A 25,231-nucleotide genomic window follows, 5' to 3' on the forward strand; every position below is an offset into this window, starting at 1 on the left:
AAGTGAAACGTACTCCCATAAGGGCATTCTGCATCGACCGGAACAAATGGTAATCTGATGGTGCAAGATCTGGGGTATAAGGCGGGTGGGGTAGAACTTCTCATCCGCTACCATCGAGATAGGTTTTTACCACTTGTGCGACATGCGGCCGAGCATTGTCATGATAAAAGATCAATGTCTCATGTCTGGTTTTCCATTCCGGACGTTTTTCCCCAATTGCTCGCTTCAATCGCATAAGTTGTTGTCTGTAGAGTGCTCCGTTTATCGTCTGACCACTTTTCAGTAGTTCGTGATAAACGATTCCCTTCTGGTAAATATAAATATAATATGGTAAATGATATATATAAATCATTTGCATGGCTCCTGGTTAATACCATATTTTGTGGCTTTCGCTGCTTTCTAATCATAATTTAAAAAAATTCATTTAATTGGCTCCAATATTAAAAACACATTATCCAAAAGCTTTCAATTCACATTAATATACTCATTGACATTTTCTAATTCAATAATAATTCTCTTCAGCCAACTTGCTGCCGAATAATAGATAAAGCTAATGCAACGGTAAATAGGAAATTGACGGCATATCACCGTAATGCACCATCCACCATCATTGCACAGTGAGATATTCCCTTAAAGAGACAGATATCTGTAAAATTTTGAAATTTTTTTGTTTTTTATAAAATGTTAATATAATCCTTTAAAGATATGTCAACAAATTTTTAGAACGCAAATTTAAGTATTTCTTATATTATATATCGTCAACCGTGACGACTCTATTGTTTGCGTTCGAGCCCTGGGAGAGGTATAGTTACGTTGAATTTTCATGCAGTCAAACTTTAGACGCGTTTTTCTCAAAACTATATTTTTCGAATTGCCGTACACGAGAACTCGAAAAGTTATTGACTGATCTCCCTGAAATTCTGCACACATCTTTTTTATGATATTACTTTCTATACAAATTTAAAAGTTTTCGAAAATATAATAATTAAATATAAAATAATTTTTTCGAAGCAAAAATAGTAGGAAAATTCGCCTCAAAGTTCATCTTTTTTTAAGCATTTTATTCAGCAAAATTTGTTTTTCCATTTGCTTTTAATTCATATAGAAATTATGACATTAATAAACAAACAAAATTTTGGTTTTTTGTATTCAGGTCACGACGCCGATGCTACAATGCCCGCCAATTGAGAAGCCCCGCTGCGAACTTTCTGGAAGAATTGAGTGTACACCCACCATTTCAAATGATTAAAATAAAAAAAAAATTCATTTGTATTACTTTAATGTATAAATAAACAGTATGCTAATTTTGAAAAAAATGTATTGACTTCTTCATTTTAAATAATTTTAATGAAAATCAGGGAAAATATGGCCGTTTACAGGTATCTGCCCCTTTATTTTATTACACTTTCGGTAATAGATGAATCAATTTTAAATACAAGTTATATAATTATTTTTTTTTTAATATATTAACTAAAAATGTTGGTATTCAAATAATTGCAGTTTATTATAAAAATAGTGAAAATAAGAAAAAAGTGCAGTACCAACTTTTATATAGGGTGGGCCATGTAAAATTTGCTTTTTGAATGGGCTATAAAAAAAAAAACGAATCAATATTTTTTCTAACTTTTTTTTTATTTTGAAGATTGAACATTGTCATTTATGAATGAAAAATAAAATCGTTCAAATGACTGCCACGACTGGCTTTACAGTAGGCCATACGATCAACCCAATTTTAAGCACATTTCCGATTGTTTAGGCTCCTATTTCATGAATGGCAACTTCGATTTCGTGTTTTAAAGCATCAATCGTCTATGGATGGTTCGTATAGCATTTGTTCTTAACGGCTCTCCACAAAAAATAGTCCAACGGGCTTAAATCACAGCTCCGAGGCGGCCAATTGATATCGGAATTCAAAAACGGTAGCCAAAAGTTCGAGTGTAACTTTGACAGTGTGACAAGTTGTACCGTCCTGTTGAAACCAAATGTCGTCCATGTCATCCTCTTCAATTTTTGGAAACTAAAACTCGTTGAGTATGTCACGGTAACGCTCGCCATTTACTGTAACCGCGAAAGAAGAAAAAGACTCACCACTTTGGAAATAGGTTTTCAATATTCCCAATTTTGTTCAAGCGTATAGCGTTCCATTTCGTACCTTTCAAACCTTTAAGTAAATTATGAACACATTTGGCATGTCATTTGTGTTACCATTCTCAAAAAAATAGGTGGTTCAACCAATTAACTAGGCAGTGATATTTTGACAATCTAGTTCGGCAACTCTTTTTTTCTTTGTGTTTGTTAAGAAAACAATTATCACAGAGGCTTTCTGGTCACAGCAACATTCGGGATTCAAACGGAAGGTCAGACTTTGTAATTTTACAAGTTAAATTTGGCAAAAAGCCCAGCCTGATTACAGAGCAAAATGGATGGCTGAAAGGTCTACAATTCTCACACCATTCACACAATTTTTTTCTGTTTTTTGCCCGCAATTTTTTCTCGAAAATTCTTTCAGACTCCCTAATTACTGCAGTATATTTCAAGCTGAAGTCCATGCCGCAACAAAAGCAGCTGAATTGGCATTGGAATTAACCCCTTTTAATATTGGGAGAAACATTTTCATTGAAAGGCAAGCGGCTATTAAAGCAATTATAACTCCTTACTCGAAATTTGCTCAACAATGCAGATCAGAAAAGGAGGAACTTGGCTGAGCAGGTCACTAATTACTGGATCCCAGGACACAAAGAAATAGAAGGAAACGAGCATTCGCTTGCCGAGATTGTGCACGTTGGAAATATGCCCATCGCACTCCTTTCTGAAAACGGAACTGAATGTGGAACTATCTCTCGAATCGCAGTCGACATGGGAACACTCAACCCTGTAGAAAACAGTCAAAATTATGCTAAGGACTTGGAATACGAAAACTACAAACTTTATTTCATTAATCTCTGAAAAAGACTGCATAATGTTGATTGGAGTACCAACGGGACACTATCTTATCCTACATCACGCAGCCAAATTGATATTAGTCCAGAGCGATGCGTGTAGCACATGCAACAAAGCAAATGATAGGGGTATTTTGGGATACCTTCTTTGTTACCGCCCTGCACTTTGTGTGACTCGACAAATCCGCCTAGGATTAACATATTTTTCATACTTGAATGATATTGCCGACAAAAGGCTGAACGGTTTGTTAATATTCGTGAAAACGTGCATTAAAAACTACATAAATTATCAATTCGACTCTAAATACACGGCACTCAGTGGACCCCAGAGCTGTAAGAGAGATCTTTTTACAGATCAGCCAGCACTACCTAACCTAATCTCAGAAAACACATTACAAAGTGCATAATCAGATAATAAAGAGGTCTTTTTTTATTAGAAAATATAAAAAGCTAATCACTTTCAAAACGAAATATCATTAGATCCACTATCGGACGGTCCTATTTGCGATCCTTCGTTAATTCAGTACCTCAAGAGTGGAACATCTGCAGTTACCTCCATAATATCAATTCCTTGGGAATATCAACTCTATTTCGTAATTTTAATTTGGTTATAAACCACATAGAACCTACTTCCTAACTCTTTAGTCCGATTGCGTATAATATTGCATTTTTACTTTGAGAGATTCCTACTAATCATTAGGGCAGGGCATAGTCGGCGGAATTTGGTGGTTCTTAGAGAATCGATTCACAGCTACATGTTCTTCATCTTAGTTACTTATTATGGAAAAAAACGTGACAACTTGTTCACAATTACAGCAGAATTCTTTTGACTTCGAGCATTGAGTAAGTACAGGTCAGTCCATAAGTTCGTGCGTATTTTGCCCATAATTTCACTTTTGTACGATTTTTGCATACCAAAAATTATTCGCGAAATATAACGGAACTGTTTATATTTTCTTTGATATATTGTGCATTCAACAAGTGATTTTAATCGTGGATAGAAGCTCGTGTTGTTAAAAAATAAAATGGAGTCTTCGACGTGGAGGATGCCCCGCGCGCTGGTCGTCCTGAAGTCTTTAACTCCGACGCCTTGCTCGAACTTGTGGAAGCTGAGCAAAATTTGACAGTCGCTATGATAGCTCAGAGGTTAAATTCATCGCATGGAACAGTTCACAGGTACCTGGTTCAGTTGGGAAAGGTTTCAAAACTGGGAAAATGGGTTCGGCATAGACTTTCCGTCGCCAACCTTCAGCAGTGAGTTAATGTGTGTTCTCAGCTGCTGCAACGGCTTGAAAATGAAAGTTTTTTGAACCGTATCGCTACTGGTGATGAAAAACGGATCCTTAACAATAATCCTGTTCGCAAACGCCAAAGGTTAGATAAAGATGAAATACCAGAACCGACCCCTGAAGATGGCCTTCACCCCAAGAAGATTTTCCTATCTATTTGGTGGGATATGGCCGGTATTGTTTATTATGAACTTCTGGAACTAAACCAGACGATAACTGCTGATTATTATTCCCATCAGCTATAAATGAGACACTTAACAAAAATCGACCGTCTTTAGTGAAGAGAAGCAAAGTTTTGTTTCACCACGACAACTCAAGACCTCATACCGCAAGGCAAACATTAGACAAGCTGAACGAGCTCGGATGGGAGCTAATGCCGCATCCACCATACTCTCCGGGTATTGAACCTTGTGATTATCACCTTTTCCGTGGACTTCAATCCCATATGAGTAACACGAACTATTCCTCAAAAGAAGATATAAAAAGGGATATCGAAGCGTATTTTGGCTCCAAGGACAAACATTTTTTTGAGCAGGTAATTAAAAATTTCCCTAAAGGTTGGGAAGACTTTGTAAATAATGAAGAAAATTATATTATTGATTAATAAATACTTTAAACAACTTTTTTATTAATTTTAAAACCACCTTTAAACAACGCACGAACTAATGGACTGACCTGATACTAACTCAATGAAGCGATAAAATATAATAGCCACCAGCCAGTACTGGCACCCCCCATGCAAAATAGTTTTTGTTTCGAGATTGTGACTATATTATTACTTACTCAATGCTTCAAGCCTTGTTTTCACTTCCACTGTAAACGCCAATTCGTCTCATTTCGTATTGGCAACGAGTGCTGCAACTTTGTTTTTATTTGGTACAACAAACATTAAAAGATTTTCCGAATCTACCTTCATTACCATTTGAAGTGGAGTTGGGCTTTGTTGTGATCACAACCGAAAATTCAAGCTACCTCCGAAGCCAATTGCCATTATTGGGCGTAAAGCGCTCACAATGTCTTGCCGATTTGTGCCGCTTGGCTTGAACTATGACGCATAAAGGCCGAATTTCGCACTGATTGACAGATATTCTTATAATATGGAGTAATTTTCTATCCTACAAACATGTGATGACAGTGAACCAGATCTACCCGAACTTAGGGGTTTAACCCATGTATCAAATAAAGCCTGCTTCGACATTTGTAGAGCTATTTACATTTAAGTTCGTAATTTTCAAAGATCACAAACCTCCGCTATTTTTTTCTGGACTTTATATATTAGGTGAATTAAATTTTTTCCTAAATGTAATTTTAAAGTTAATGCTCAGAGTTCATATTTTTCTAGAACAAAAATATGGTATGCGATGACGAAATACTCACCTACCAGAAGGATAAATTACCTTGCCTCTCAAGGAAAATTATCGAGTGGTTTGCCGATATTTGGTCCGGTATAACATGTCTGCCTCATAAAAGCCGGGTGCATAAAAATTAAAATGCGCAGAAAGCAAATTAAATTGCGCTAACGATTCTCATAAAAAACCTGTTAACGAAAATATTTTAAGGATTTGAGCTTGAAGACTTGCATATGTGGCTATAACTTCCCGAAACCATTATTTTTCTCTTTGTCTGAACGTTATGACACCATCCGACTAGCAGAATTTACTAAATAAGTGGATTCGATCATTAAACCTTCAAAATCAATGATGACCCTTGTGATGTATAAGGCTTCTGAGATCTCCGGTATGAATCCTACGTTATGCGCAGACGACAGTTTATGATGGATCTGAGCAACATCTAAACAAAGTTAAGCACCCTGAAGCTTCTGCGATGCTATGAATTTCTTTTGGGGTAAAAAATTTTGACCAAGACCAAAAGACAAAAACACAGAAATTGCTAGAATGACTGATGGCTATGTTCCAATCACACAGAGGTTCTTGTTGTCGTACACACGAAATTTGCAGCCACTGTTATTGTTTTAGGTGTTGTGAGCAACAAGGGACATGCCGTGCCATCACACTTCTTTACCCAAGATTTTCGAGTGAATTCTGTTGCATATAGTATATCGACGTTCTAGATACAGTAGTGAAACTCTGGATAGTTAGCCAGCGGTGATAGCCCACACATCTTTCAGCAAGACTCTGCTCCTTCACAAAAAGCGGTGGTGGTACAAGATTGATTGACTAAAGATTTCCATGACCGCATAATACCAAAGCTATGGCCGCTTAACTCCTCAGACCCTAATCCCGTGGATTAGTACGTATGGCGCGTGAAATCAATAAGCATCTTCTTAGTACCATTTTAATACCATTTGCAATTAATACCATTTTGGTCAATATCAATAAGGCACTTTTGATTCGGTCATAAAGTAGTTTCCGGCTCCGGATGAAGGAGGTGATTACAGCTCATGGGCATTTTGTTGACAGATTTTATAGATATATACTGAGTTAGTGTAGAGTAAAAACTTCGTGAAATTTCCTTGAACTCAATGTAAAATCGAATTAGTTTAACGCTCAAGTCGCGCTCAAATGCCATACGCACTCTGCATGTTTACTAATAACTTCACCGTGTTTGTGTTTTTTTTTAAGTGAAACTTCTTCAGAGAATAATTTCAAGGTCGCGACTCACGAGCCGAAGCAAGAATGTATCATTGCGTTCATACCTCTCGGCGGCGCGCGGAATTTTCAATGCTTCGGCTGACGGTCTTCCCACCGCTATAAACGCAGCTGATCATCACTATTATATTTTCATATGTGTCCAAAATTATGTAAAAAAATGTCAATCGGCATAAAGTAGTTTTACTTTTTAAGTTATTTTACAAGTTCGCTTGTTCAGCTGACGTATTTTCCCCCCTCTACGACACAGCTGACTATTTTTTTTTATTCTACTAAATGTCAACAATACACAAAAAAAATTTCAGCCGCTATTAAATGAGTTGTTAAAAATTTTTTTCGACACGTTTCGCAGCATCCCACGCACGTATCCACTGCTAATGGACCAGCTGACAGTTGGCTTCGTCATTCATTGGATGTCGTCTGCCTTCAGTATTAAAATCAATCGGCATGAAATGATGAGATCAAAATTACCCCTGGCTGCCGGACTAATAACAGTAGTATATGCAAAAATAAAAAAATTCGGGGCATGTAATAATTTTTAAAGAATTCGCACACCTATATTACTGAAATATCACACTGTGCATTGGCTCTCATTTACTACCAAGAATAATGTGCATGGTCGAATGACTTTAATTAATTATTTGAAGGTGACTTAGATGAATATTGCAAACATTTTTGAATAATGCATATAGGAATTATAAATAGGGACATACTCGTGTACGGAGAAACCAAGTAGCCTTGCATGGTTGTGGTTGGCACATACACATATAAGTATTTACATACATTTATTTGCACATGCATACGTAGGATAAATATTTAGATATGCATGCAAATATCATAACTAAAATAGTGCATAATCTGGTGAGAAAATGTTATAAAGAGGCATAGCTGAATGCCAGAGATGAAATGTGCAGAGAGGGCATTTAAAATAATAATTCTTCATTTGATAGTTACAGCCGCAAGTTCAATTTTTTGAATTTTTAAATTAACCTTGACAAAGTTTTCGACTTTCTAATTATTCGATTAAAATTATAATAAATAGCAAGTAACGGATACATCTAACCTGAAACTCATTCTGCCTTTCTTTAATTGGTACTTCATATGACTTCACGGTCACAGATATGCACATTTGTGGGTAAAACTAGCAAAGAAGTGTTACTAAGTGAATTTATAGCTTTCAAAAGTTGTGGTCTACCTCAGTTTTCTTAATCCGACTAATAATGCCCTTAAACCCGTAGTGGGTTTAGTTTAGTTTAGTTTACTATCCATGTTAATACTGGAATCGGTGGGCTGTAAGGTGACAGCTTACGCCGATGATGTTGTTATTGCTGTCTCTGGTAAATTTGTATCTACATTAAGAGACCTAATACAAAATGCTCTAGATATACTTTTTAGGTGGGCAGGAAAGTGTGGTCTAGGAGTCAACCCAGACAAAACACAACTCATATTGTTCACTAGGAAACACAGAATCCCTCAGCTAAGTCCAATTATGCTCAAGGGGGAAGCTCTTGTGATTTCGGAAGAAACCAAGTACTGGAGACTAAACATAGATAGGAAACTGACTTGGAAGTCAAACACCTTAGAAAGAGTCAGGAAAGCGAACCTAGCTTTTTATGCTTGTAAGAGAGCTTTAGGTAAGACCTGGGGAATTAAACCTAAGGTTGCTCATTGGCTCTACACTGCTGTGGAAATGTTGTCTGGTGGTGTGCTATGCATAAAAAAACCTATCCTTATTTATTGAATAAGGTGCAGAGATCAGCGGAACTAGCAATATGTGGCGCCTTGAAACCCACGCCATCCATGGCTTTGGACATCATGTCACATCTGCCACCCCTAGATCTTTTCTGCAAATACTCAGCGGCCTGCTCCGCTTTAAGGCTCAAAGCGAGCTCACAATGGAGAACTATCACACATGGACATTCAACCATTTTAGACTCCTACACGGATATACCCAGTGACTGTGATTATCACTTCGAAAGGAGTTTCCTAATGAAAATCCCTTCTAGACTGGAATGGCTTGAAGAAGATCCAACATCCAACACACCCGTTAAGATCTAGACGGACGGATCCAAAATGGACACCGGTGTAGGATCAGGGTTATTTTGCGAATAGCTTTCTATTAGTGAATCCTTTAAATTACCGGATCACTGCAGTGGTTTTCAAGCGGAAATAAACGCCATTCATAAAGACTTAAAATGGTTAAAGATAAACAGAATATCATCAACGGATATCTCCATTCTATCAGACAGCCAAGCTGCCCTACGAGCCCTGGATGCATTCCAAACAACATCAAGGAGTGTCTTACGTTGTCGCCAATCTCTAAATGTGATGGCCAAGCAATATCGTATAAACTTATGCTGGGTCCCAGGCTACAGAGATATACCAGGGAACTGTAGGGCAGACCAACCTGCAAGAGAAGGTACCTGTTGGCAAGATATAAGTAATTTTATGGAGATACATACCTCTCGCAACTTGTAACCTTCTCATTAAGGACGCACTAATCACTTCTGCAAATTCCACACCTGTGGAATTGCTAGGCAAACATAGCCAAGGCTAAACTGTCCAAGAGTATTATAAAACTTACTAGACTTCAAATCAGGACCTTAGTAGGGGCTCTCACAGGACATTGTTTCAAAGGAAATCATGCAAGGAGATTAGGCGTTTACACGCATGATTTCTGTCGTAGCTGCAGAAATGAGGAGAAATTGGAAACAATTCAACACCTTTTTTGCACATGCCCAGCTCTAGCCAGAAGCAGAAACCGATTTTTAAAATCCTTCCAAATTTATCTTAATTTATTTAAAATCCAGCCCCCGCGGCTCACAACGGACCCATTCCGTGGTCTAAGTGGCATCGTTGTCTCTATGTACGATGCGGCTGCCAAACCTACCTACCTACCTACCACCCATGTTAGATAACGGGCAAAAGATGAGAAGATGCAAATACAAATTGGAAACAATTCCTCTCTGGCCATTAACAGAGTTGAAACGTTTTCACCAAAGATTTTTAACAGACTCTTTTTATAATCCCAAATAATACCAAATTGAATATAGCGAAGAGAAAATATCGAATCGAATGTTGATTTACATGTTAACGAACACAAAATGTTGGGGGGGAATTGAGAAAGAGCAACGCAAACGATGGACATTGGCATAAATTCTTGCACAGGCTGTATTTTATAGGAACCTAAGCGAATATCCTTAACGGCCGCCGTAGTGGACTGGGTTGGAGCGTGACTACTATTCGGGAGTGCGTAGAGATTCGACAAACAGCAAAATGATAGAAAAAATTGTTTCTAAAAGCGGTAGCCTCTCGGTAAACAACGGCAAACCTTCGAATGTATTTCTGCCACGAAAAAGCTTCTCATAAAAAAATATCTGCCGTTCGGAGTCGGCTTGAAACTGTATATCCCTCCATTTGTAGAACAACATTAAGACGCACACCACAAATAAGAGGAAGAGCTCGGTCAAACACCTAACAGAAGTATACGCGCCAATTGTTTATTTTTATTTCTTAAGCCAAGATTCTTACGTAGAATTTTCCATATAGTCGAAGAACAAAGACTAACATGTAGAAAACGAAGACGAATCGATATTTCGGCGTTCTCTCCAACATTTCGTGCTATAGCAGCAATATTAGGGCTGGTCGATTTAAAAATCGCTCATTGCTCTGTGAAAATCGTATTCTAGGGATCAAAATAAGAAACTTTGCCGAAGGAACCATACCTCTAAAACGAATTCTGATGTCCTCCAAATTTGGGTCGAACGAAAAATCCCACTTTGACCCATTTACAGTGCTCCAATCGAGTTCAAATGTATGACCGACCCCCACTAACTTTGGACGGCCGATCCACACATGCCAGTGGCACACCCCCTGGAACTCCCCTGGGGGGTTCCCCATACAATCATTTCAAAATGTCACCATTTTTGGCCTTTACATGAGAAAAGAAACTAAAAAGTTCGCCCAAATTGGGGGACATCAGAATGCGTTTTAGAGGTATGGTTCCTTCGGCAAAGTTTCTTATTTTGATCCCTAGAATATGATTTTCACAGAGCAATGGGCGATTTTTTTGCCTCACCACAAACCGACCCGGCCTACTGCTCACACTTCAAAAATAAACGATTGTGAATCGCCTTCAAAAATATTTTCAAGCCATGACTCATCAAGCTGATTAATCGGTAGTCATTTATTTATTTGCGCGTTTTTGGCTTATTCGGCAGAGGCACAAAGTTTGATAATAGCCATTCTTCAGGCTATCTGCCAGAATCATAAAATTATTTATTTCTATTGTTTTTGAGCTTGAAAAATTCTATGAGACTAGATTTTTTTATGGAGTTTATTGCTTTCAGTACTTCGTCCTTGATTATTTATTGTCCAAATAATTCATTATTTTCAGAGCTCTACTCCGCAATTTATCTCGTATAATCCTCAAAAAGAGACTGTATGAATTTTTTCATTTGACTTTTTATGATTTATGCCACGAAATGATTTGATTTTCATCATAGGTTAAGTTTTAACTGCTAAGAAGAACGGAAAGTAAAATAGCCCTTTAAAAACTGTATTTTAAAATTTTCAAGATTAAATAAATGTCACAATTAATAATTTATTTTCAAAATGTTTTCGGTTTAATTCTTATTATACTCAAGTACACAATTACTTGGACCACTTGGCATGGAATATCACATCTTCCATTCGGCTAATTACTCGATTCCAGATTTTTATATTCGATTATTTAATTTTCCAACTCTTTTCTTGCGAAAATTGACTAATTTTGTAAAAGTCGAAGCATAAACTAAATTTCGAACCATATGGGTTATTATTTCAGCTGACAATGTTGGAGTTTAAAACCCTACCACAATGTGTTTCCCATCAGAAGCCAGTCAATGGGTCATCCTTTATATGTGTAGATTTTATTACGTTACCCAGAAGTTTTGTAAAATAAGTAAATAAAAATCTGCATACAAATCTACATGCCCACTTTTAAGTTCACCACATTGAGGAAAGAATGACAAACTTCGTTTTAAAGCCACTCACAGCAGGCAATGCTCTCATTTGCTAATAAGCGTCGCTGCAAGTTACTAGAAAAAACCGCTTTCCACACAAAGACGCAACATGTTGCACTTATCTGCGATGTTAGCACTCCTACTAATTTGTTGCAACCTCATTGCGGACAATCTAATCACAACATTCGCTTCGACACAAACTGGAAAAGCTGCTGCGGTCACTACCATTTTAGCGCCGACTAATGAACACCACGGACCACATACTTGGTTAAGGCGGCAGCGAAGGTATTTGTTGTTCGAGCAAGGCTCCTCAGTGGGGGTAAGTAATGACAGAAGGCGGGTCTGAGTTCATGCAGCACACATGGACCAGTGTACAGGTACACCAGAGAGTACACTTTTGCGCATATAAAGGGTGGTTAAGTTTCAAGGGCCGGTGTTGATTTTGAATAAAATAAATTTTTTTTAGGAAATTATTGTCAGTTCTCTTTATTATGATAATATTGGTATGGCTCAATTACGTATGAAATAAAATATCGGCCAAATGGCCGCCGCGGCCTCGGGCACACCTCCATCCGATGGTTCAAATTTTCGATGACGCTGAGGCATAATTGAGGTTCTATGCCGTTAATGTGCTGAATTATCTCATCCTTTAGCTCTTGAATTGTTGCTGGCTTATCGATGCACACCTTTTCTTTCAAATAACCCCAAAGAATGAAGTCCAACGGTCGGTGTCGTTGACGTTTAGGTGTGGTTCACATTCAACATCGGCTCTTGAAATTTAATCACCCTTTATATGTGTGTGTGTGTGTGTAATCTGATTCAGCATGAAATTAAATTAATCAACTTGCATGTGTATGTGTGTGTAAATTGCAGGTGCAACTAAATATTGCTAAAGCTATATTGGCAGAGATGCCGCGAGGCTTGAATGAAATCTACGAATATACATACAACTATGAATTGCCAACAACGCTGGATATGCTAAGGCCACATCCGAGGAAGGCACATCAGCCGAAGGAGCAGAGCAATCCTGGAGCAAAGTCAAAACAAATCACTACAATAACTACAGTAACCACACCTAAAATGCTCTCATCGAATTTAGTAACATTGAACGGAAACGACAACAACAGCAACAATCCCCGTTGGTTACCCCAATGGCATGCAACTCCCCATTGGCCTTCAGCAGAAGAAAGTGTGGCACCTTGGTGGCAAATGCCAGTGCGACGGCAATGGTTAACAGCACAGCAGCAGCAACAACACAAAAACTCACTTCAAGCAGTGGAAAAACAGCAATGGTTTGCTCCCACGCCTCCAATGTTGTCAAGGAAATTTGCAAAAATGCCAGCTGCTGCTCATCCTGGGCTGTCTGCGACGATGGCACAGCCGTCTTCTTGCACCAGACGAAATGTGTATGGCAGTTGGCGTCACAGTTTGCAACATTCGTGCTTGGCTAGTCGAGAAATGCTTGGGCGTGGTCGTGGTCGAAAACGTAGCAGCGGTGGCAGCAGTGACAGCAGTGGTAGCAATGAAAACTATGACGGTGTTAGTGCTGCTGAGAGCAAAAAAATTGATGATGCTGACCATCGAATTGATGAGGACGTTGATGAATTCCGTTTTGCAAAAAATGCTGAACGCGTTTTCTTCGATTTGCTAGGCAAATGGGCCAACATGTACGTACACGTATATGTATGTGTGTTCATCTATGCATACATGCGTGTGTGTGTGTGTGTGTATTTGCAGATGTGTGCAGCACAAATTGAAGACATAGCCTTGATCGTTTGTATTACAACTATAATTAGTGCTTTTATTGCCAGACAAGCTTTGGCCAACCAGCTAGAAAGGTCCACTCTGTGAATTTCTCCACTTTGCAAACCCCTACTGATTTCAATGTTCACTGGACGACTACCTGGAACTTTACTCTCCATTCCGATTTTCACAATTATTTCTAGTTCAACTCCAATTCCCGCGTTCCCTTCACAATCCATTCACCTCCATTCACCTATTCATAAAATTATTTCCGCTTTGTACTCATCCTTAACCACCTCTCACTGTTGTACTCATACTCTACTGTACAGTGCTGTTTATTTCAATTGTTGTTGTGTGCATGTATTTGTAATTGCATTGCAATTACACTGCTAATTGATTTCATTAAGTTGAGGCGCCTTTTCCCCATTGCATTTTTTATTATTATTTTCTTCTTCTACTTTTCGGTTCAACGATTTGTACTGCGCTTCCGAATATGGTTCCTATTTGCTGTGTTTGTGTTGCCTACATTTTGTGATTGTATTTGCTGTTGCTGAACTGCTCTTACCTTAGCAATAATTATCCGCCTCGTCACTGTATAATGCGTACGCTCTGTGAATCTCGCCATTTGCTCGCTACACCTGGCCATTCGCTCTTTCAAGATTTGTTGCGAATTCTCATTGAGTGAGTACTTTGATTTTGAATTTCACTTTTTGCCTTACTTTAATGAAGTAAATAAACGTTTTAAAGGGAATTGAGGGAAATTTGCAAAAAATTAAAAGGTCTTTTTTAATTTTGTGATAATACAAGGAAAATTTATAGTTTAGTATAAGGAGGAAATATGGTTTTGATTCGCTAATAAATATGATACTCAATTAACTTTTTTCAAACGAATGGCCCAATTATCTCTTATTAAGTCATAAATGTAGAGAAAATAGTCATAGAGAATAATTTGCTCCTATATTATACGGCATACTATTTTTGTAGGGCGGTTTTTGAGCTTTTGTCAGTATGGCTTGTTCAACATGGCAACGACATTTCTTAACATAAATTTACTTATCTTGCACACTTGACGTACCTGTGAAACTAAAGGTGGTGCTAAATTTATTCATTTTGCAAAATTATTATCAGAGGGCAGGTAATTTCTGAAGATTCTTCATCCAACAGTCTGCTATGGAAACCATATATACAGGATGTTTCATATTTGACGTATATTAAAGGTCATGAGTGCATACTTTTATCAGAATTCGATTAAAAGCGTTAAACGAATGTTTTATCTTTAATAAATCTCTCTTTTTCCCGCGTTTATTAAACTCGAGTTTACGGATTCATTTTTGATTGTATCAAATAGAGTGCGAAAATTGCATAAATTTATCCCAAACTGTCAAAGTACCTTTTCATGACCATAGAGGTGTTCTATAGTCCCAAATGATAGAAAACGCTTTTGCTAATAACGGTCACTCCTCGGGTGGCAACGGCAAACCTTCGAGTGTATTTCTGCCATGAAAAAGCTCCTCATAAAAACTATCTGCTGTTCGGAGGAGGCATAAATGTGTAGATCAATCCGCTTGTGGAAAAGCATCAAACAAATAGGAGGAGAAGCTCGGACAAGCACCCAAAAAAGTGCCTATGTAAATTCAAAATACCTCCTCTGCCGGTTTAATGATCTGGATAATGTAGTCTTGGCCTCCATCAGTAGTTGCTGGTTTTGCCACGCTCAACACTTTCCAGTCGTCTGTTGCAGCCGCAGTGTATTTTCCGGTTTTGCCACTCGCGGAATGCAAATCTTTGCCTTCGGTATTGAGGGAATGCAGCTGCGATCTACAATTTCAAGTGTTGCCCCCTCCCACAGGCCTTGAAGCATTTTTACTGTTTCCTTTAGCCATGTGAGCGTGCGGTCATCCTTGCATTTTATAATTTTGACGCCGCTGAACCACCCTGCTCCGTCAAATGCTGGCATGGGTGCGTTCGGCTTTGTGTCCATTTTTGTCGTACCCATTTTTCGGTTTAACCATCTCGTGTTTATGCTATTTGTGCTCCCGACGCTTTCGTGATCCGAGTCTTCGTGGACAACGGCACCTCCGCGATGAAGAGCGTTATGCGGGTGTTTGGCAGTAGCATTGCGACCACTGTAACCTGTTCGCGTTACAGTGGAAGTTTTGTCGCTTAAGTTAATTTTTGTATTTGTATTCATCTTTTTCGTACGACCACCTGCTCGACGAGGTGAGCGTAGTGGTCTATTTAAGTAGAGGGGAATTCAAATGGTCCACCACGGCAGCGCCTCATGCCCTGACAAGGCGTTAGTTACTTCCTAAGGCGGCGCGGTATTAGGAAGGCGCCGTTTAAATACAACTGTTCTGGTGAACATCCTGGCTGCAAACAATCCAATGGGCACGGTGTCGCGTAACATACTGGATTAGGGGGTGGGCAAAGAGAGGGAATATTGGGATGACAGGAATTTGGGAATAACAGAGGGATCTTCGTCGGTACGGTGATCTTCGCATGGTGATTGGATGACCATCAAATACGCCGTAAAGCAGGTTGGATGACTAGCCAATCCCCATATGGAGCTTCCCTATTAGTTCATGTTGGGTTGGTCCCCATGATATGGGGGTCAGATGACCACTTAAGCCTCATCCCCGCGGCAAAGAGACCGACATGATGAGAACTAAACTTGATCGCCAGAAATAAAATAGTTTTTCTCCCTCAATCGGAATCCATTGCCGAAACTTTGTTATTTTTGAAAAAGTGCGATTTTGTCGTAAACGTAGTCGGAATTAAGCAAAATATTATGGTAATTTTCAATAAAGGGGCGTTTAACCAACAAATAAAATTAAAGTTTTGATCTAAATATTTGCCTTAGATTTTTCTAAGCTGGTAAATATTTATTGGTAAGAAACAACATTCAATTGGTTAATAAGAAATAATAATATTTAAAAGAGTAAAACTTTGACTGAAACTTCTCTTTCTAACCACTTAGCTATTCAGGGCCTTTAAACACACAGTTGTGGCAGCGCTAGGGATCAAACACCTCAAAATGCAGCCGAAACAAATGATCTCGAAAAAAATGCTTAATTGGTGTGATTGTTTAATGAACAAAACAATAAATTGAAAAATATGGGACCTTGGACCTTTCATATATTTTAAAAACACTATTTGATTATTCTATTTAAAAATTTCTGAAACGAATTTTCTAAAACTAAGTATTTACAAGTGAAAATAATATTAATTCAATCACAAAACAATAGAAGCAACATTCGCGATTAATTTATAAACTAGATTTTATGCTTAAATATATATATCCTGCCATAAATATTTTCCACAAATAAGTGCAATTTACATAACTTTCAAATTTTGTTTTTAAAAACATTTCAACCGATTTCCCACAAATTAATTTACTATTTACTAATTTTTCTGAGTTCAAAAGCTGTCGGTGGGGGGAAAATTTTTATAAGATAAAACAAAAACACATAAAAGTATATCGAAATATTAAATGGTTTCAGTCGCACAATGGTAACTTTGGTTACTCTTCATGGGCCCCTAGTTGCTTGCAATTTTCATTGATGGTTGGAAAATTGCTTACATTCCTCAAATGTTCAAATAAAGTAATAAGAATTATGTAAAAAACAACAGATCCATATTTAGATTTACTTCCTGCTCAAAACTGTTCCAAAAGCAAAAAATGAGGTTTTGCTATGAAGATTTTATTACGGCTATATAGCACAATTATAAGGACAATTTTATTGTGTGGAGTTGCTGTACGGTAGAACTCGCTGAAGATGACGACGCCGATTAAAAAGCTGGAGAGGGTCCAAAGATCTGCGCTCATAGGGCTACTCCTAAATGTGGAACCTGTGGAAATCACCGGCAAAACTGCCGCTGCGCGTGCCGCAATTAGATTGGAGTGTTAGCTAGAAGCTAGACTTTAGCTACAAACAATTCAGTATCCTTCGAAAATTTGAGTTCATCCCCACCATGACTGATCAGTGCACATCTTCACTATGTCCGAGCGTGTAGGTAGAGTGCAGTATGTGGAGACAGGGCATGATAAATATTTCTAAAGTTGGACGCGAGGACTGGTAGAGGAGTATTCTATAAGGAGATTCCATTGATATCAAATTTACGCTACTCGACCACTGTACTAGTATTTCCTAAGCGGTGCTAGCTGCAATAAAAGAAGCAGTTGATTGGTTACTTACTTGTGTAACTGTAAAGGAGGTAAATATTTAGATATACTTACAGCCCAGCAGTAAATTAGTTAGGGGAATGGCTGACGCCTCTCTCGACAACATAGTTCGATATGAGGCTTATTTGAGTTCCTGATCACAGGTACATTGGCAGAAACTGCTGGGTATGTGAGCTAGCTCGACAGGGGACCCTCGATACGGTCTCCTCTCGATGGGGAAGATTGGAGTTCGCTTAAAAACATGTGGTCTGCTTCTGGCGCTTCGCACGAATGTGTACAGACATGAGATGCTTCTGCCCTGGGTAGATCGGGAGCGCTCGAGGGAACTTCTAATGGTAACAAAATCGCAGCTGTTGTGATTTTTGTGGGTTCCCTTACCGAATATTGTCTGTTAGGTATCCATGCAGTGAGACTTGGTATTGGCTCGAATCCTCTCTGTAGTCTGGAGGATGAGATGAAATCTTCTTAGCAGTTCTGATTTTGGCGAGCTGAGATTAAGACATCCTGGCTCTCACTTTTTTGCTACACCTGTGGATATAGCAGATTTAGATATCGCACACCAGATGAATTTCATCAATAGCTTGAAGCAGTAAATGCAAACGTTCGGTTGTTGTTGTTGTAGCAGCATAAACATTCCCCACGCATATACGAGAAATGCTGCTGAAGTGACAATCCTTGGCCGGATATAAATCCGGGTCGTTCCGGTTGCGTAGAACCGACTGTCGTGGGAACGTGCAAACGTGCAGTCGTCATCCTCCCTTCAGCCAACCAAAGTTCATGACTGTATCGCTAGTCTATAAAGTTTCGAACCAAATATAATCCAAATAAATCGATGAATAATAAGTATTAAAAGTTTCAACTCCATATCCAATAAATTTTTTTTCAGACTGGTCTACCTAGCCTCGGTCCACGTAATATACCATTTGTTTCAACAGCAGCTTCTAGTAAGTGTTTTTCGCGCTATGTGCGAACCATCCTTCTATTTTATGGACCCTCATTTGCTCTTAAGAAGATCCAAACTCGCTCTGCTGCCAACTATTCGGCATTTATATATAAATATATTCTTGGCGCGATCATCTGTTTCGGGTGTTTGGCCGAGTTTTCCCTCGTATTTATAGTGTACGTCTTTGTTTTTTTATCAAATGAAGGGGCCTATAATTTTACGCCGGCAATTATAATTTCTTATGAAGGGCCTTTTTACATGCCAGAAAAGACTCGGAGGTTTGCTATTGCCTACCGAGTGGCGACCGCCATTAGAAAAAACTTTTTCTACCAACTGGTGCTTCGAGCCTAAAGTTTCTAAACTGTCTACTTCCGAACATAAATATACGAATTTATATGTACAAGCTGTTACGAAAATTATTGTATGATTACGCAAAATTGATTTTATGAAAACCCTGATTGGGTATAACCTCCTACAGCATCTGTTCTTCCTGCACAATGAGCGGGAGTATTTAAAAATAAAGTCAGTTTAGAAAAGGAAACTTCAGAAAGAAAGCCTTTAAATAACATGAAACCAGTTTGAATTAGAAATGCAAATTATTTCCCATAAAACCACAAACATACATACATATATTTAAATCATAAATGTTGTAAGAATATCTAGGATGTTCATGTGAATCAGCCGCATTGTTTGCATTCCTTTATCTCGGGTCCGCGCACAATCTCTTGTCCATTCAGTCTAATGAATGTCAGTTCGGACAGGAAACTCGATTAAATGCGACTTTATTATTTTCTCTTATATATGTATGTAATACGTAATAAACCGCACACCAGCGCCACAAAGAATTTCTTTTTTGTTTGCTTTTTTATTACATTTCTTCTTTGCCGCTTATACCGCACTTAACAGTCACTCATAATTTACGTGAGCCACTAGAAAAGGACAATGCAAAGGAAGCAATTTTTTCCGCCTAGCCGGGTTAGCGCGGAAAATGGCTTAAAATAGCTGTAGCCAAGCGAATGGAAAGTGGAGCGCAGCAGAGTAAGGTAAAAGGAGGAAATCGTACAGCAAAGAAGTGCGGCAGAGTTAGAAGAGTTGGTAGAAGAAATTGAATTAGATTTTATATTTACTTGGTTAACGCAGCTCATTGCAATTTTTCATTACTTTTATACAACCTCTTATGTTCTCTTTTTGATTGCATGTTTTTCACATAATTTTTTTTGTCTGTTCTATGCTGCTACTTTCATTGTTGTTGGCTGCTTCGCGGGATTACTGCACCCATTCATGTCCGTGTGTGCATGGGCATACAGTGCTGCATTGCCGGCCGCACATCGGCATGCCACATATAAAACAGCGATTTGGCATGACAATTTAAGCGACTGCGCCCAACACTATGCAACGCTCTGTGGCTTAAGTTTTCTGCAACATTTCACCGAAGCTGTGCATGGGCGATTTATGTAACCAAGCTGCGAGAGAGAAGTGCGTATAAGCACGCATCCACGCACACACATGCAGCAATCAAATTACAAATGCACACACATGCATGCGCGCTATGTGTAATAAATGAATACAAGAAGTACGTGCAACGGCTGAATAAATCATAGTGACACAATCGCAATAAAAAGTAAATACAAATAGATATATATATATGTATGTGTGTGTGTGTGCGAGTGTGACTGCATTTCAGTGCAATAAAATACGAAATGTAAAATGTAAATACAACATAAATGAAAATCAGTAAATAAAAGTGACAAGTATTAAAAATAGCGAACCAGCTGGCAGCATAGACGCTTGTATTTGTGCTGCAGCCTTTACTTTATTCCTTGTCTCTTGCCCTCATATATTTAGCTTTATTCGCTATTTTACAGGCACACGATTATTTTTACTTTTAGGCAAATTCAGTTCGTAGGACAAATTTTTATGGACGACTGTATTGTATGCCGATTCCAATCGAAAAGCAAAACTACGCAGTTGCTGCTCCTTTTTGCCTTATTTTTTCCCATGTGGAGTAAAGCTGGGTACTAGCAAGGCGGCAAGGCATAGGCGAATTGCAAAGCAGAATTAGGTGCTTCTGTGGATGGAGGGTTACACTTGGGGGCAGGGATGGATCGAGGTTGGAAGGAAAGGTTGGCGGAGGAGTCTTTTGCGAGGAGCTCCCCATCAGACTCAAATTCAGGTTACCGGACCACTGCAGTGTGTTCCAGGCAGAGATAGCCGCAATCAAGGAATCAGCTGATTGGTTGCCAAATGCGTACTAACAGTCAAAAAAGTAAATATTTACTCCGACAGCCAAGCGGCAATAGGGGCCCTCGAGTCTATGACGGTGCATTCGGAATTGGTCAAGGAATGCTTGACCTCGCTTTCGACTGCGTTCGAATTCTTTGACATCAGCCTCATCTGGGTTCCTGGTCACAGCGACATTGCGGGAAACTGTGAGGCAGATGAGCTGGCCAGACAAGGGACACATGAGGTGATTTCCCCGCGAAGGGAGAGAATTGAGATCCCCTTGACTACCTGCGGTCTGCTCCTGGAAAGATGGGCATCGCACCAACTCAGCGAGCGCTGGGCAAGTACACAAACGTGTAAGGTCGCGAAATCCTTCTGACCACATGTGGACCGTAGGCGCTCGAGCGAGCTTCTGAGTCTGACAAAATATCAGCCCTCTAATCTCGTGGGTTCTCTCACAGAACACAATGCGCGAGGAATGCATGTTGTGAGACTTGGAATCACCTCGAGTGCTTTTTGCGCTGGATGTATGGAGGATGGGATGGAATCATCTCAGCACCTTCTCCTTAGCTGCCCTATTCTGGCGGGGCTAAGATCCAGGCATCTTGGCTCCTACTTCTTTGCCACGCCTGCTGATATAGCTGGCGTTGACATTAAAAATCTGATGAATTTCATCAGCAGCATAAAGCGGTTGACGCAAACATAGTCATCGTTCATAATCCGCATGCTCCTAACCATCCCAGCACCACCTCTCCCCGCCCTCTCCCTACATCCCATCGGTCTTTCTCTCTCACCTCACCCCCTTTATAATGGTATCACAAAGGAGGAATCTTTCTTCGTCCAAGTGTGCCCATTGCCTGGGCAACCATACCAACCTAACCTAACCTAGGCCCTTCTTCAAAATTCCGTGGCCCAGAATCCTTTTGTAGGTTCACCAAAAGTAGGAGAGCAAAGAGTTCACACGATACTGGAAGGAGAGTCCAGTGCAGAGGCACGTTAAACAGCTTATCCTTGCCTCTAGAAGAGCATCAATTGGGCTCCTAAATTTGGACGAAGAGGATTTTCGAATTCTTACGATTTTCGAATAGTTAACGGGACATGGTAATCTTCGTTATTATTTCACGAAACTGGAATTAGTGGAAACAAACGTTTGCCGTTTTTGCGAACTGGATTATGAAACTTCAAAGTACTTTCTCTGTGAATGTGCAGCAGTCACAAGACGAAGGGTCGTACACCTAGGAGGAACGGCTCTAAATCCGTTGGTGGTATGGAACAAAAAGACTGAAAAAGTACTCAAATTCACCAGAAGCAGTTAATTATAGGCCTGCGCCCAAGAAAAATATACCACATCAGAGGTCGCAAGGCATTTTGACCTATTAATATTAATAATAAGACGGAATCCATCGAGAGACTATGCACATTTTCGGTAACTTTCCTCTTTCAACATATTTTATGTATTTTATTCTCCTTTATTTTAGCTTTATTTAGAAATCCATTTGAAATGCATATTAAAGAGATTGAGTGATTTTTCACACTTTCTTCTTGCTTTTTAATATATTTCGTGAAAATGATTTGTTCCGGTGGAGTTCACGGTAAGATTCGTAACTCACCTCATAATCAAATTCTCAATAGTCTGCCCAAAGCCTTACATGGTCATTATTTCCAAAAGTATGACACTAAGAATTGATTACAGCAAGAATTGATTATACTCGTAGTTCAAAGAAAGGTGTAGCAGTAGGCTTAAGTTATTGAGTACTGACAAGCGATGCCAAATTAGCGGAATGTTTTTATCCGTTAATTTCGGAATATATTTAAAGTAATTCCGGAACAAGTTTCGTTACGCAACTTGGGACATAACTTTTTTAAGATGAGTAAAAATTCAATATCTGAAGACATTTACATATAGCATGAAATAAGACCTTTTGAAACTTAAGATAAACTAGTTTACAAATTGCGAATTTATAACTATAGACAAATCTGAAATTCATAAATTTTTTAATCCGTGTTTAAAAAAATATTCGGGACCGGAACGCATGTATCTCAAATAAAAATGCAAATACAATATACTTTTGAAAGTACTAATTAATGGGAAAACATTAAAAAAAATAATCGTTCCACAATCCATAAATCCACAAAAGCAGCCATTATTAATGGGTTTCAACATTTCATTTAAAGTGGAGTTTTCTAGTCTTAATCCGAATCTGTAACATACAAAACAGAATTTATAATATACAAAGTGAGGGTAACCTACTTTGCGAGGAAAAAATTTTGTATATTTTAATTTCTTTAAGTGTAGCCTTTTTAGAATGGAACACAGAATTTTCCCTTCTTTCGCTTATTTAAGACTCGAACGTGGAAGCAGTAAAGGGAAATGAGAAGGCAATATTTCTTGGGAGGAATGAAATCGCCATAAGTGTAACGCTTAGGCTAGGTTAGGTTAGCCTGGTTGGCAATAAGCCACGCATAGACCTTTTGGTCCCTAGCGATACCAGATGGAGACCGACCTCTTTGAATACCGGAAGTAGACATCAGGTAGGATGTCAGCGCTTTTGGCGAAACTAAGCAGAGCTGGGAGATCCGCTTTTGAGACGTCCTCCAGACCCTCAAACAATGGGGCTCCCAGGTATTTTAAACGCGTTTTTAATAAGGCCGGACAAACGCACAGAAGGTGCTCTAATGTTTTCTCAACATCCTCTCTGCATTTCCTGCATTTGTCCGTATTAGCAATCCCTATCTTGTACGCATATGCTGCCAATAGATTATGACCTGCTAGCATACCTATGATAGATTTGCAGTCATTTCGCGAGAGCGTAAGTACGAAATGAGTCAGGTTTTTGTAGTTAGTTCTGCACATGACTTTTGCTGTTTTGCATGTGGTCAGATTAGTCCACCTAGCTTCCACTCGCCTTTTCATGTAGTTGTCCATTTCATTGTATATTGTATTTAGTGGTTTTGGTATGTCGTTCTCTTGTTCAAGAGGTAGTCTAACAGCAGTTTTTGCTATCTCATCTACTATTTCGTTCCCCATAATGCCTTTTTAACCAGGTGCGCAATAGATATGAAGCCTACTGTTTGCGGCTAGCCTTTCAATGGCCTCCCTGCTCCGTCGAACATTTTTGGACTTAATACAATATGAGCTTATTGTTGTTATCGCAGCTTGACAGTCCACGTATATAGTTATAATATATCCACCGTTTTTGATTACTTCTCCAAACCGTTACTCCATCCTTTCTACAAGCTTGTGGCATCTTTCCTTTGGAATCGAGTGCCAAGCCTCCTCAACTGCGGCCCACAAATCATCAACATTTTTTAACGTCATTCCACAAATTTTCTATTGGATTGAGATCAGGGCTCTGCGCCGGCCAATCCAATACATTAATTTTTGCTCTTCTGAGCCATTACTTCACTGTCTTTGTAGTATGCTTTGGACCAATGTCCTGCATAAATGTCCAATTTAATGGCATATGGCCATTTTATTCTGGAGTATATCCAGATACTGAAATGTATCTACGTGAACAATCGGCCCAACACCATGCCAGGAAAAGGCTTCTCAAGCCATGATGCTTCCACCGCCGCCTTTAATCGTCTTTTTTGTGAACCTAGAATTTAGCGCTTGATTTTCTGGACGACGTACAATAGTTTTCCCATCTGGTCCCATCCGATTTATTTTGGTTTCGTCCGTCCAAAGTACGTTTTTCCAAAACTGAATAGATTTGTCTTTGTGGGCTTTTGCAAAGGCAAGTCGGTGTTTGATATGTCTTTTTGAGAAGAGTGGTCTTTTCTGCTTATGCGGCCAAACAGCTGGGCTTCATTAAGTCGCTTTCCTACAAGCTTTCTGGACACCTGTAGACTTGATTCTTGGTTTATTTCAAGCTTTGTTTGCCGTGCCGACTTAAAAGGATCTGCTTAGCTCTTGTGTATTATAGCTCTAGCCACATTAACATCCGTTTTTCGCGGCTTTGGTTTTCTTCCCTTTTTTTCCTTAGATAGAATGAATCTTTCTTAACTAAATTAAGCGCATTATAAACCATTTTCCGAGAGCACATCATCATTTCAGCTATTTCTGCATAGCTTTTTCCGTTTTAACTCATACGATATATAAGAGCCCTATTTTTGTGTCCACTTCAAAACAGCAATAAGCATAAATAAAATAGAACACAAAAAAGAAAAACGAAGAAAAACGGCAAACTCCTCGCATTAATGTAAGCTTAATAACGGTAATAAATGTAAATAAACAAATTAATTTGATCAAAGCAGAGTTCGCTCTAAAAACTTAACTTAACATATAAGGTACACATT

General features: G+C 38.8%; 1 protein-coding gene across 1 annotated transcript; it reads left to right on the top strand.

Moving 5' to 3' along the window:
* The first annotated feature begins 11,949 nt into the window (after positions 1-11,949).
* Positions 11,950-20,320, top strand: LOC128857980 (uncharacterized). The gene is made up of 4 exons (XM_054093899.1): positions 11,950-12,159; positions 12,714-13,507; positions 14,154-14,264; positions 20,017-20,320. The coding sequence occupies exons 1-4, from the start codon at positions 11,950-11,952 to the stop codon at positions 20,165-20,167; spliced, it is 1,266 nt and encodes a 421-aa protein (XP_053949874.1). The 3' UTR covers positions 20,168-20,320.
* Positions 20,321-25,231: the final 4,911 nt, after the last annotated feature.

This window comes from Anastrepha ludens, chromosome 2 (genome assembly GCF_028408465.1).
Source record: "Anastrepha ludens isolate Willacy chromosome 2, idAnaLude1.1, whole genome shotgun sequence".
In the NCBI taxonomy this organism is placed as follows: domain Eukaryota; kingdom Metazoa; phylum Arthropoda; class Insecta; order Diptera; family Tephritidae; genus Anastrepha; species Anastrepha ludens.

Coding starts and splice junctions, on each gene's coding strand:
- LOC128857980 (XM_054093899.1), top strand. CDS start 11,950: ATGTTGCACTTATCTGCGATGTTAGCACTCCTACTAATTTGTTGCAAC. Junction 12,160..12,713: donor AGCAAGGCTCCTCAGTGGGG/GTAAGTAATGAC, acceptor TGTAAATTGCAG/GTGCAACTAAATATTGCTAA. Junction 14,265..20,016: donor TTGTTGCGAATTCTCATTGA/GTGAGTACTTTG, acceptor ATGGGCATACAG/TGCTGCATTGCCGGCCGCAC.